Source organism: Belonocnema kinseyi, chromosome 7 (genome assembly GCF_010883055.1).
Source record: "Belonocnema kinseyi isolate 2016_QV_RU_SX_M_011 chromosome 7, B_treatae_v1, whole genome shotgun sequence".
NCBI classification, from domain to species: domain Eukaryota; kingdom Metazoa; phylum Arthropoda; class Insecta; order Hymenoptera; family Cynipidae; genus Belonocnema; species Belonocnema kinseyi.
In genome coordinates this window covers 95,087,595-95,102,022 of record NC_046663.1, presented here as the reverse complement: position 1 = coordinate 95,102,022, position 14,428 = coordinate 95,087,595, and the positions used below count along the sequence as shown (strand labels likewise).

The following is a 14,428-nucleotide window of genomic DNA, read 5'->3' as shown; positions in this document are numbered from 1 at the left end:
AAACCTTCTGGTGGAAGAAGTTTTCTTCAACCCATCAGCATTTGGCCCGTATTTTCACCTCATATTTGAAGTTGGAAGAGCCGATTCCAGAGTGGTTGGTGGCTGGGCGCACAATACTCCTGCCGAAAATAGGCAACTTATCTGACCCGAAGAACTACAGGCCAATAACTTGTCTGAACACGCTTTATAAGATATTCACAGCTATCCTAAATGGTAGGATTGCTCAGGCAATTAAACCTGTGTGGCAAGAAATGTATGAACAACGAGACTCAAAGAAAGGCGTAGCCGATTTTCGGGAGAACCTGCTCATCAATAGATGAGTCTGCAAAGATGCAGCATTATACCAGCGTGACCTATCGATGGCCTGGATTGATCATTGGAAAGCTTCCGATTCGACATCCCATAGACTTATCATCTGTCTTTTGGAAATCTTGAAGGTTCATCCGCAAATAGTTGGGTGCATAGAGAGATTGATGCCGCTTTGGAAAACCAGATTTTCTATCTCATCTGGCAAAAATCGTGTGACAACTAACAAGGCCACGTTTCAGAAAGGTGTCTTTCAGGGCGACACCATGAGCCGACTCCTCTTTTGCCTTACATTATTGCCACTATCTCTAGCACTGCGCGGACGATGTTAAGATCTATGCTAAAAACAGAAAGCAACCGCATCTAGCTCTGGGGATTGTCGAACGATATACTAAGGAAATTGGAATTGAATTTGGGTTAGACAAATGCGCCAAGGTTTACTTGAAGCGGGGAAAACTTGATGACATCCCTGAAGATTCTGAGCTCGTTGATAGAAACGCCATGCGACACCTTTGAGCTGGAGAAACTTATACATACCTGGGCGTGCCACAGAGCCGCATTCAGGATGTGACATCTATAAAGGATACTCTCCGAAGCAGATACAAACGTTTCATCCCACAGATTCGGTCTTCCGAACTGTCGGCGAGGAACAAAGTATCTACAACGAACATGCTTGCCGTCCCGGTACTACTCTATTCATTTGGAGTAGTTCCATGGACGAAGAACGAGCTCAGATCTCTTGATATCGGGACAAGAAAGGTTATGCACATGAACAAAAGCATGCATCTTAAGTCTTCTGTTCCGTAACTGTACATCTCACGCCGTCAAGGGGGTCGCGGAATATTGAGTCTTGAATGTCTTCACAACAGGATTATTCTGGGTACAGCACATAGAGATGCAAATGGAAGAGACCCTCTTCTTAAAATGGTCAGGAATTACGAAGAAGTGGGCAAAGGAGCATTTCTATACAAAGCAGCGGAGGAGGCTGCTGAAATACTCGGACTTGACTTCAGTATTAGGTGTGAGCAAAATGCATCATATCTTATCTATCTCGAGTACTTACTCCTGAAAGCCCGGATTAAGAAAGCACAAGAGAAAAACTTTCGTGGACAGTTCCTCGATAAGAGGATGCACGGTATCTTCCACAGAAATGTGAAGGATCAGTCAATGTCTTGTGAGCTAACGTTTGCTTTCCTTAAATCGCCCGGATTGAAGTCTGGTACAGAGGGTTTCATTTTTGCATGCCAAGACGGTGTCATTTCCACCTTAACATACCGTCGTCACATTTTGAGCCAAGACATTCCCGATGATAGCTGCAGGGCGTGCCATGCACACCCCGAGCATTTAGCTCACATACCATCTAGTTGTCCAACTCACACGGGAACGACCTACATTCAAAGGCACAATGCGGCACCAAGAGTGCTTTATTACCATCTCTGTCGCTCCTACGAAATTCACCTTAATATCGCTCCTCTAAATGCTCCTAGGGAAATTGAAGCAATTGTCGAGAATGGGAAGTGCCGCATATACTGGAACTTTATATTCTCGAAAATTGTTTCTGTTGCTCACTCGAGGCCTGATATGGTTCTTTTTGACTTCGAGAAGCGAACCATGTTCATTATCGAATTTTCGGCACCAGCTGACAAAAACATCATAGCCAAGGAGAATGAAAAGAAAGAGAGTTATCGAGACCTTATAAGGGAGTTGCAACGATTGTACCCGGAATATTCTGTTAAACTGATCGTCCTTATCATCGGCGTTCTTGGAGGTGCCAAGCTTTCACTTGCTAATGGCCTGAAAAGCATCCCTGCGTGTCAACAATATGCCAGAACACTTGCAGGGAAAATGCAGAAGGCGGTTGTCCTTGGGTCGCTCCGTGTTCTTAGGGTGCACGAGGCTTTTGCTGGATCGTCGTATTGATTCCTTTACAGACTGTAACGACCTATCTCACGGTTGTGAGACGTGGTTGTGGCTGAAATTTTACCGCAATTTCGCTGGAAGCGGGTGCAATTTTTCAGATTTGCACCCGCTCCCGGCGAAATCCTGCGGTTGTCCTTATGACAAATTTTTAATTACATTGCTGAATAACGGCCATGATGTAAAATTGAAATGTTCATATAAGAAATATAAGACAGTAAATCCCAGGGATATTATTGATCTGAAGTTGGATAAAAGCATTGAAATCAATTGACAACTACAATTATCCGACGACGGATAATTTCTATCCACCTCATGATGTATCATGATGAAAATTTTCTGCCGTCGGATAGTTGTATAGTTTTCGTTTTTTGGAACGTTTTTATGCAACCTTAGATCCACAGTATCTCTCGGATGTACTGTGAACTTACCCAAGCTTTTACAGAAATCGTGATAAACCTTTTAGTAGGCAATTTGAGGTTCATAAGCTCTGCATATTGAGTTTTGACCTTCCATGGAATGTGCAACTTTAAAAATGACGTTTTTCCATCAAAAGCTGTTTCCTTGGGTTCAAGTTCACACTGCAAACCTTCTTTTAATAAATTTTGTTCGAAAGATCGTCTCTGCTCTATTTTACGTGCTTCTATTTCAGTCGTGACACCCGCACTTTCTTCTTGATAAACCAAAACCATGTCAATTCTTCTGCGACCATCCCTAAAAATGTAATGGTGAAAAAAGGTTAATATAATTCAATAAGTTTGTTATTTTTTTCATGTTATAAATCATGTTTCTAATTTACTCTATTTTTAATCATTAGGGAGCGTCCATTAATTACGCAAGACTTTTTGGAAATGGAGGTGACCAGGTTAATCCTACTAATCCTTACTTTATTATTCTTTTTAAATATGCTAATTGAAATCTGTTTTGACTGTTGAAATATTTTTACTACATGCGTCCAATACATGTAGAGTCAAAAAGGTAAACAATCTTTCAATCTTTTGTGAAATATCGTGAAATCCCTGTAAATCTTTGCAATCTCTTGAAATCTCATGAAGTCTTTGAAAAATTTGTGAATGCATTAAAAAAATTGTTAATCATTCAGAAATCCCTTGAAATAGTTAGAATTCCATGGATATCATACATGACTTCGTAAAATCCTTTTTGAAGGTTAAGATCCCCGGAAATCCCTTGAGATCCTTTATTTGCTGTTTCCTTATAACTCTTTGAGATTCCGTGAAATCTTTTGAAATATATGAAATCGCTTTAAATCTTTAAAATCCCATGAAAATACCTTATAATCCTTTTAAATATGTAGAAACGAATTTAACTCTCTAAAAACGTTGAAAATCCTCGGAATGTAGTAAAACACTTCGAAATATCACGAGATCCTTTGAAATCTTGGAAATCTTTCAAATCCGTGGAAATCTTTATGGATCTCTTAAAATTACTTAAAATCTTTCAACAGTCAATTAGATTAATCAAAATCCTTTAAATGCCCCTTTACAATCTTTTAAATTCACTTAGAATCCTTTGTAAATCACGGAAATCGTTCCTAATTTTTAAAACCTCTAAAAATCCTTTAAATTCCGCTAAAATCCTTTGGTATCTCTTGAAACATCATAAAATCTTTTGAAATCTTTACAAATGACATAAAATCCATGAAACCTCTATAACCCTACAACTTTTGTAATGCTCTGGAATCTTTGGAAATCCTTTCAAACTTAAAATCTTTTTAATCTCGTTTACAGTGAAAATAACTGACATGCTGTTAATATATTGAGTAAAAAATATAAACAATAAATATAAAATCCTTAGTAAATTCTTACCTAAAGAATAGCGTTTCATTATCATTCGCAGATCCAACAGAATCGGCAGAATTTCTTTTGCTACTATTCTTCCGAAGTTCAACTTCCATGGAATCCGGAAATGGTGTTTGTGGTAACATGGGTGTGCTGTCGTTTGTGACTGGAGTGAGTGTAGGCCCTGCCAACAAAACCTATTGATATCAATAAGTATAACACAGGCCAACAAATTTTAAAGCCAGAGACCAGACCTAACATTTTCGAAGGATTTTGATGCGCTGAATCCGAATACGAGCTCAAAATTGCTCCTATACGTCAGGTTTTTAAGATATCCTAACCTAAAAGTGCAAAAAACGCGTTTTCAGCTGTATTTGAGGTTATGTAACCGAACAAGAAAAATGTCTACCACAAAAGCTAATATGGAATTTGAAAGTATTAATCGTCCAATTTCAAACCTATTCGGATTTATTAGGATATCTTTATTTTTCACCAAAATATTGTAAGTTGAATCTTTTTACTTTAGCCTTTTAACCCATTAACGCTGATGTGGTCAGATTTATACAACGCATTCTCTATTGCTGACGGTACGATATTTTTTTCAAAATATTATCTCAGGGGTTTTCGAGGGTGCCCTTCCTATTGCCGGATTCAGTTTTTTGTTATAACCCCTAGAAGATCCAATATGGCGGCCACAATTTAGGGCTTTAAAAAAGAACAAAGGATCCCGCACAAATTACCAACAAAAAAGCGTGCAGTCGTTTGGAACCGAACTTCGCACATTGATAAAACAAAAGAAGACGAATTGCGCGGAATGCTACTGCGCACTCTGCGTGCATTCTAATTTTCACATTCGCTGTATGTGCGCGCCGTTCTACGGCGCAAACAGTCTTCGATCCCTAGCTGGCTCACTGAGTTGGCGATGCTTTTATGGCGTGTTATGCGTAGGTGATGAAATTCGTTTTTTGCTACAAATTTTTCCGTGTTAAAGATCACGTTTAAGTGGCGGGCTAACGGTTGGATGCGTAGGTAATAAAATTCTTTTTGTATTTGAAATTTGTCTAGCGGTTACATTTCGTGTCAATCGTGATTTTTGTATACAGTGAGTTTTAGAATTTCCACGTTACTGTTCATTATAAGAACAAAAATGAGTTCAAGAACTCCTTGCGCTAAGAAAGTTAATACGTTTTGTCACGTTTGTGGAAAGTATGAAACGAAGAAATACCGTCGATCAATTAATGATTCGATAAAAACGTCATACTTCAACTGTTATGGGACTTTAATGAAAAAATTTGGATAAACCGTGGGTACCAAAAACTCAATTTGTCATGCTTGTAGATTAAATTTGTCAAATTTGGAAGATGAAAGTACCAAGACGCAGACTGTTATTCAACCGCCTGTTTGGCGTAAGCCCAACGATCGTTTATCCTGATGTAAAAAGTGTTACACCACCCAAGATTGGTATTAGAAATCACTCTGAAAACAAAAGTGACCGATAAACTCACAAATCAATGGATCCTGACGATCCTAATGCAACTGAAGATTCTTCTTGGGAAGAATCAGATGATGAAAGTCCTAAATTTTTTGACCAAGACGGATTAGACGATTTTATATGTGTCCTTGTTCTTCCAAAAGATAAAGCTGAGCTTTGCGCTTCAAGACTCAAAGAGAGGAAACTATTGTTACCTGGTACTAGAGTAACTGTTTACAGAAAAAGAGAAGAAAAGTTTATCATGTACTTTTCAATGGACAGTGGGATTGTGCATTGTAATGATATCGAAGTACTCATTAATTTATATAAAATAAACTTATATACACCAGAGGATTGGCGTTTTCATAGATTCGTCTACAGAAAGTCTGAAAGCAGTACTATTACATAATGAAAATAAGTACGCTGCAGTTCCAATAGGTCACTCAATTACACTGAAAGAATCTTATGATACTTTCCAATTAGTCCTGATAAAAATAAAATACAATGTCCATAATTGGCTTATTTGTGGTGACTTCAAAATGATAAATCTTATAATAGGTTTACAATCAGGAAACATTAAATACTCTTATTTTCTTTGCCTTTGGGACAGTCGTATAAGAGATGAACATTGGATAACGAAGAAATAGCCAGACAGATTAGAGTGGACAGTTGGTCAGTATAATGTTGATTATGAAAGTCTTCTTGACAGAAAGAAAGTATTATTGCCACCACTTCATGTAAAACTAGGGTTAATGAAGCAATTTGCGAAAGCCCTAAACACCGGAGGAGAATGTTTCAATTATATCAGATCTACATTTCCGCATTTAAGTGATGCCAAAGTTAAGGAAGGTATTTTTGTTGGGCCTGATATAAGAAAACTTTTCAAAGATGATGACTTTATCAAAACCATGACATCTATTGAAAAGGATACATGGTTGAGTTTTAAAGATTTTGTACAGAAATTTTTAGGGCACAATCGACATCCAAAGTTTAGAATTATTGTATCTAGTATGTTAAAGAATTTTAAAAGATTAGGTTGTTTGAAAAGTATGAAATTACATTTTCTCAAATCTCATTTGGATTATTTCCCAGAAAATGTTGGAGCATTCAGTGAAGAAATGGGCGAACGCTTTCATCAAGACTTTCACCAAAAAGAGCAACATTATCAAGGTCGATGTAATGTAAGAAGGATGGCCGACTATTGCTGGTCTTTGCAAAGAAATGATAATGACCCTACTAGTCATAAACGAAAGTCTCTTCAACGATCGTTTGACATTAAGCGCGAACGTTTCCATAAGAAAACAAGCAATTAGTTTCACCTTCATTGGACATACAATCGTAAGTCTTGCCTTAACTGGCTGGGTAATCGTAAGTCTTGCCTTGACTGGCTGGACGATTGAAAGTCTTGCCTTGACTGACTGGGCGATTCAAAGTCTTGCCTTAACTGGTGGGCGATACAAAGTCTTGCCTTTATTGACTGGGCAATTCAAAGTCTTTCCTTTATTGCCTGGGCAATCTAAAGTCTTGTCTTAATTGGCTGGAAAATATTAAGTACTTCCTTACGTAGCTGGACAATCCCAAGTCTCGCCTTAACTGAATGGGCAATCGTAAGTCTTTCCTTGATTAGGTGGGCAATCTAGAGTCTTACCTCAATTGACTGGAAAATATTAAGTACTTCCTTGCTTAGCTGGACAATCCCAAGTCTTGCCTTAACTGGCTGGGCAATCGTAAGTCTTGCCTTGTCTTGACTGGCTGGACGATAAAAAGTCTTGCCTTTATTGGCCGGAAAATCCAAAGGCTTGCCATAATTGGCTGGGCAATCTAAAGTCTGGCCTTAATTGACTGGAAAATATTAAGTACTTTCTTGCTTAGCTGGACAATCCCAAGTCCAGCCTTAAGTGGCTGGAAAATATTGAGTCTTGCCTTAGTAAGCTAGAAAATCCTAAGTAAATTTGCAATATTAAATGAATCATAATAGTAAAAAAATTTTTATTCAATGTCCTAACTGTTTTCCATATTCGCTATTCTAGGAGTTATAACAAAAAACTGAGCCAATCGAAAAGAAACCCCCGAAAACCCCTCAAATAATATTTAGTGTGGAATTCAATTATTTCACGAAATGTAAATGACTAAATTCGCTGCTCTCAAAGTTAGGTAGGTTAGCCTGCTTATGATTTGGTAGGGGTGATTTCTGGGTTTAGGTGGATTAGCAGGTAGGTGGGTTAACCCACTTGTGGCATGGAACTTCATTATTCCAAGAAAAATATGCGACTAAACTTATTGTTCCCAGTGTCAGGTGGGTTAGCATGCTTGTGGCTTATTAGGGGTGGTTCCTACCCCTAGGAAACGGCTTTCGTAGAAATGAAAAGACACGAGTTCAATATTTTTTATTGTTTTATCAATGTGCAAAGTTTGGTTCCAAACGACTGTACGCTTTTTTGTTGGTATTTTGTGCGAGATCCTTTGTTCTTTTTTAAAGCCCTAAATTTGTGGCCGCCATATTGGATCTTCTAGGGGTTATAACAAAAAACTGATACCGGCAATAGAAAGGGTACCCTCGAAAACCCCTGAGATAATATTTTGAAGAAAAAATATCATACCGTCAGCAATAGAGAATGCGTTGTATAAATCTGAACACCTCAGCGTTAATGGGTTAAAACGCTAAAATAAAAAAAAATTAAAATTACAATATTTTGGTGAAAAATAAAGATATCCTAATAAATCGAAGTAGGTTTGAAAGGGGAAGATTAGTACTTTCAAATTCCATAGTAGCTTTGTGGTAGACATTTTTCTTGTACAGTTACATAACGTCAAAAACAGCTAAAAAACACGTTTTTGCACATTTAGATTAGGATATCTTGAAAACCTGACGTACAGGAGCAATTTTGAGTTCAGATTCGGATTCAGCACATCAATATCCTTCGGAAATGTTTGGTCTGCTTTCTGGCTTTTGACTTTTGTCAAATTTTTTCGGCCTGTGTAATATAAGCCTTACGATTACTGGTATATAACATATGAAGGTTTGTTCTTGATTTCCAACGTCAGGATTCGTCCACTTTTTATATTTGATTAATTTCATAGAAATAATAGCGTAATTCATGTAATAATGATTAATTAATCCAATTAAGAATAATCATTTATTCTAAAATGATCATTATTTGTCAAAAGAAAGTCAAACGGACTATTTAGGTGAAATTACAATTTGCTCTAAGGTCTCCATTAAATATATAGTTCGATTTGTTTTTTTTAAACACAGTTTATACTCAGAATTGTTTTTTGAAATAAAATAACTAAACGGGTCTTGAGACAATCATAAAATTCTTAGACAAAGAAAACCTACATAAAACACATCTTAATTGGTGAAAAAATGTGATAAAACTTCTTTACTCAGTAATTTGTATTTAAGGTACTTGTAAATGCAGTTCAAATAATTAAAAAGACAGTTTTTAAAAATAAATTCCAAAACGACATTCAAATACAATTTAAAATAGAAATAACACAGTGTTAGAAAATTTTATAATATTGGTGTTTATTCGTTTGTCATAGCATTTCCTTATGTATTTTGAAGTGCTGAATTTGAAACCGACCTTTTTTGCACTAAAAAGGCACAAATGTACAAAACTTTCGTCTTCAGGTTCGTATTCTACGGGAAAAAACATACTGAAATGACCCATAATTTCATGAAAAAAATCTTGTTACCTATAACGATACAATTTTCCCCTTAGTTACAAAATTTTATAAAATTCTTGTTTATTTGGTTTTATGGTATTTCTTATATATCCCATACGGAAATATTATATATAGTTTATATAAAAATGTAAAGTTTTATATACAATATTCATTTGTTTTATACAAAAAATGTATAAAACACATGAATATTATATATAATACTCAACACTATATACAAACTATATATAATATTTTCGCCTGGGATGGTTAAATGCCAATTCTGAAACTTACCTTCATTTTTCGTAGCATCATTGGCATAATTATTTTTGAAGATATGAAAGATTTAATGTTCAATACGAAACAAAAATTCAAAAATCATATTGCCTCCGTGCAAAAGCGTAAAAAAATATAAAGTCATTTTCGAAAGCATAGGGTCATAGTACATACAGCAGACTTAAATTTCAGGTCTCCCTCAATAAAAGAACTTATAGAACCTATATAGAACTCGTACTTTTATAAGGATCTATATGGAATTACCATCAGTTGTCAAGGTGTTTTCTATAAGCTTTTACTGGTATATTTACTATATGGCTCTATATGGAATTCAGAACAGTCACTGAGGTGGTTTTTATATGCCTCCGTTAGTATCTTTATTATAGCAAATGAAATTTACAATTGAACAATGATTAATTTAGAAAAAAAATCAAGCAAATTTAGGAGATACTTACAAGTAACACTTCTGAAGTGTCAGAAGCATTTTTAAGTTTAGGGGCATTTTGCGATTGTATATTATGAGGAAAAAGCACCCTGAAATCTTTAGCGGTGGAATGCCATATTTACAAATAGGGTAGGAGGTTGTAATTTTTTGAAAATCTGATCTTATACCAAAGCAATACGTTGTACGTGCAGGTTCGTAATTACTATATAAATACTTGGATTCATCATTGCACAATTAAATTTACTCAAGGAACGTACTACACTTCTCCAATTCCTTTCGTGGCGGCAGAGTGTAAACTATCCCTTCTTTTAATTCAATCGATGTAAAAGTGTAGCAAGTTCCTGAAAGTAAATTCAATTGAACAATGATGAAACCAAGCATTTATAGTAACGACGAAGCTACAAGTATATCGTATTTCTTTGGTATAGGATAATGTTTTCCCGAAATTTCAATCACCTCCCCTATCTGTAAATATGGAATACAAAATGTTGATTTTCGGAGATTTTGAATAAAAAAATTAAAAGCTTCTTAAGAATTTTAAATGGTTTCATGAGAACAAAACACTTTTTCTAAGATTCCTGGTTTTTTATTTTGGAAAATTAATCTTAATACGTGTATATGGATCCTCCCAACATGTAATCGTATGGAACTATACAAAAAGAATTTGGAGTGCTTTATATACGGATTTCCAAATAGGATTGATTTTCTTAATGTCATTCAAAGTCCCTAAATCTACTTCAATCGCCAACTAATTTCACTTCGTCGATTACTAAGGGGAAAACAATGGACAAAATACATGGTATACGTTCCATTTTTGTCCTATTTTGCTAATATCTTCGTAAAAACTAATTTTTGCTATACGAATGTATTGGAAAAATAGTATTTATTTATTAAGAACTATTATGACGCCTGAAACAAAGACTTTGGCTACTAATGGACCCAAGTGGGGAACCTTACATAACGACTTCGTGAGGTTCTTCGCTTGGGGTGCTTGCTAGAGAGATTGATCAGCAATCTGGGTCGGAGCAGTGTTTCGGAACGAACGTGTTATTTACTTAAATAGCACGAGAATTCTGGACCAATCTGAAAAATCTCTATCCCTTCCACACACTACTCCTTTCCCCTACCGAGTGAGTCACGCCTACCCCGAAAAAGAAATGTTGGTTAGACACTTGGACTTCACCTCAGAGGTCCGGGGTTCGATCCCTGAGCCGGTACCTCTGGAAATTTTTCAATGTACCTTTACCGAGGTTCTGGTGGTTCGGAACCAACCTTAAGCTGTAAGTCCCCCCATCGTGTACTTGACTGCAACCCAGTCCGTCAATGATGGGGTAAAAACCAGGCTTTGTCCAATATGTCTGGGCAGACTGCTCTCATCAGATCACTTGATTACATTATAAAAATGCGTCCGTGACTGATGATATATACCGGGAGAGCCCCGTGCAAAATGATCAAATCCAACTCTAACCAAAAATGTCTTCGACATATTGGGCAGTATGAGCCTGTGACAACATTTCGCCACATAAATGTTTTGTAATAATAATAATAAAATGACATAATAAAATGATATTAATTATTATTCATTACGATGATAACACAAAAATAAAATTTTGTCCCATGCATTTGTTGATTTGGTGTATTGTTCACATTGAGTTCGCATCTAGATTCTTGTTCAATCAGAATGACCATAAACCAATCAAATAACCAAGAAATGAACTCGATGTGACAAATTAATGCATTGCTTAATTCAAAACAGGCCGAGTGAACAGGCAATGTATAGCATGACGTAACGTAATTAAAAATTATGTAACATTGTGTAAAATGATCTTGCATACGGTAAAACATTATGTTAGATTACTTAAGATAATGTTAAATGATGCTACATACAATATGTTACGTAATGTTACAATATTTTACAAAATTTTACATACATATCTTCAATTCTAATTGGAAATCCATATAAAAAGTTTCCCGCGGGTTATTCTTATTATTTTAAGGGCGCGTAGAACAAAAAAATTAAGTCAAAAAGTCCTATAAACTTTTTGGGTCCGATACGTATTTTGGGTTTTACCTTGAGCCAATTGTTTTTTTTATCAACGTCATGCTCTCGAAGATGATGCTCGAGCATCACCAGGTAACCACTCCAATGGAGACATGTATCTGGATTTGCCTCCAAGTGTATTAGGGGTATTTTTACATCACAGACTTACGAGAATCTAGATATTTCCATGATAGTCAAAGTCATTATGATATTTTATAAACTTAGTAACCTGAGATATGATATCCCAATACCCGCCCCCCTCCCAACCCCTTCGAAAACCACTTCTGCATCGGTGAGGTCGATCTATTTTTTCCTAGAAAATTACTAGGAATTCTTGTCATATTTTACACAATCATAAAATTGATTAAACTCAATGATTTTTTAAAAACTAAATCCAGGAAACCACCCTTACCGGGATGCATGCCTGCGATTACCTCTAGGTGTAGGATGGATGTTTTTAAATCACATTCTTACAGAAATCTGAAAATTTCCCATCCAGACCACCCTTTGCAGTAAGTTCAACCTAAATTTTCTTAGAGCATTCCTAGGATGAGCAGGGGTGGTTTGGGGGAATGTCGAAACATCATCCCTTTGCTCGTTTGGTTTAAAAAAAAACCATCGGGCCAATCAATTTAATGATTGTGTAAAATATGACAAGAAATCCTACCATTTTTCTAGGAAAATTTTGTTCGGCCTCACTGATGTAGAAGTGGTTTTTGAGCGGTTGGGTGGTGGGGGAGGGGGGGTATAATATACCAGGTCCCTAAGAAGGTACCCTAGGTAGGTGTCATCCCGATTTTCTTTGTTCTCACATATGTTGTACTTGAAAAACTAAGCGACACGTATTTTTTCTTACATGCCCAAAATGGTTTTAAGGGGTTAAAAATCACCCCCGAATAGTGTGGTACCAAAAACCTATTTAATTGTTTCACATATAATAACAGAATCTTGCACAATCAAACCAACTCGAATAATATCCTAACAATAAGGGATGAAAAATGTGATTTTATCACTGTGATCAAAAACATTTTTGGGGGGTGAACTGTCCCACAATAGTTTTTAGTTATACAAAAAATTTAAAAACGGGCATGATTTTAACTAAAAAAATCTGGAAAAAATTATATATTGCACGCGATAATAAAATAAAGTTGAAGTGTTTTTGCATTTCCATGGGAAATTAATTTATAAGCGGTAACCACCCTTTACTGCATTTTATTATATTTCTGCAAAATAAGGTAAGTTTCGCATGTAAAACAGAGCAGAACAATTTCCTTAAGAATATTTCAACTAAAAAAATGTGGAAAAAATATATATTGCACGCGAAAATACAATACATTTTACCTTTTTTTTGCATTTTCATAAGAAATTAATTTATAAGGGGTATCGACCCTTAACTGCATTTTATTATACTTCTGCAAAATAAAGTAAATTTCGCGTGCAAAACAGAGCACAAAATTTTCCTCACGAAGAAGGTTTAAGTATCTGAATTTCTCAATATACATTAGTCAAACAATTTTATGGAGGTAAACTACCCTAAAAGATGTTACGATTGTACAAGAAAATGATAAAGGAATTAACCGCTTAATCAGTTCAACGTCCTGCATTAGTTAAAAATGTTATTTATGTATTTATACAAATATAAATTTTGTCTGTACAGTATAATGTTTCTTAATGTATGTAAAGAAATATAATAAAATGCACTGATTACCCCATATCAATTAATTTCTCGTGAAAATGCAAAGCACGGGAACCGTATCTTATTATCTTGTGTGAAATATGTATTTTTTATCGATTTTTCAGCTTTAATTTACACACAGAAAAAACAGAAGATAAACTTGACATCGATTTCCAAAGAAAGATTCGCTTCAACAAAAATTAACTTCACAGGGTAACCTTGAATCAAATATCGGTTAAACTTTCTTTTGTTTCTTCATGACAACACGTGTTTTTTGAAAAACGCGAAGTTGTCTGAATAAAACTTTATCCACATAAAAATGTTTAAGTTAACTTTATTTTGCAGAAATATAATAAAATGCAGTTAAGGGTGGTTGTATAATTAAAAACTATTGTGGGGTAGTTTAGCCCCCAAAATTTTTTTTTATCACATTGATAAAATCACATTTTTCATCTCTTACTGTGAGGATATTGTTTCAGTTTGTTTTAAATGTGAAAGATTCTGTTATTATATGTGAAACAACTAAATGAGTTTTTGGTATCACACTATTCGGAGGTGGTTTTAACCCCCTAAAACCCATTTTGGGCACGTAAGAAAAATACCAGTCGCTTACTTTTTCGAGTACTATAACATATGTGAGCACAAAGCAAATCGGAAGGGGACACATACCTGGGGTTCCTTGTAATTATGGAAAGTTTTAGATTTTCGAACGAAATGATGTGAAAATATCCCTACGAGGGTAGTTCAATAAGTCCTTAGAATGACCAACAGATGGCGCGCGAATCGCTCCAAATCATCTGTTTTCAGTCAGCACCACTCCCGACTAGATATA

The 14,428-nt window shown here is 35.6% G+C and overlaps 1 protein-coding gene across 2 annotated transcripts in view; it reads right to left on the bottom strand.

The window, feature by feature from the left end:
* The window catches only part of LOC117177203 (anoctamin-4), a 66,613-nt gene that overhangs the window by 49,243 nt on the left and 2,942 nt on the right, over nt 1–14,428 (bottom strand). For both annotated transcript variants that reach the window (XM_033367746.1, XM_033367747.1), the window contains exons 2-3: nt 4,050–4,219; nt 2,655–2,937 (exon numbers count right to left, since the gene is read on the bottom strand). In XM_033367746.1, the coding sequence (XP_033223637.1) occupies nt 2,655–2,937; nt 4,050–4,219 (453 nt within the window). The remainder of the gene's footprint in view (nt 1–2,654; nt 2,938–4,049; nt 4,220–14,428) is intronic.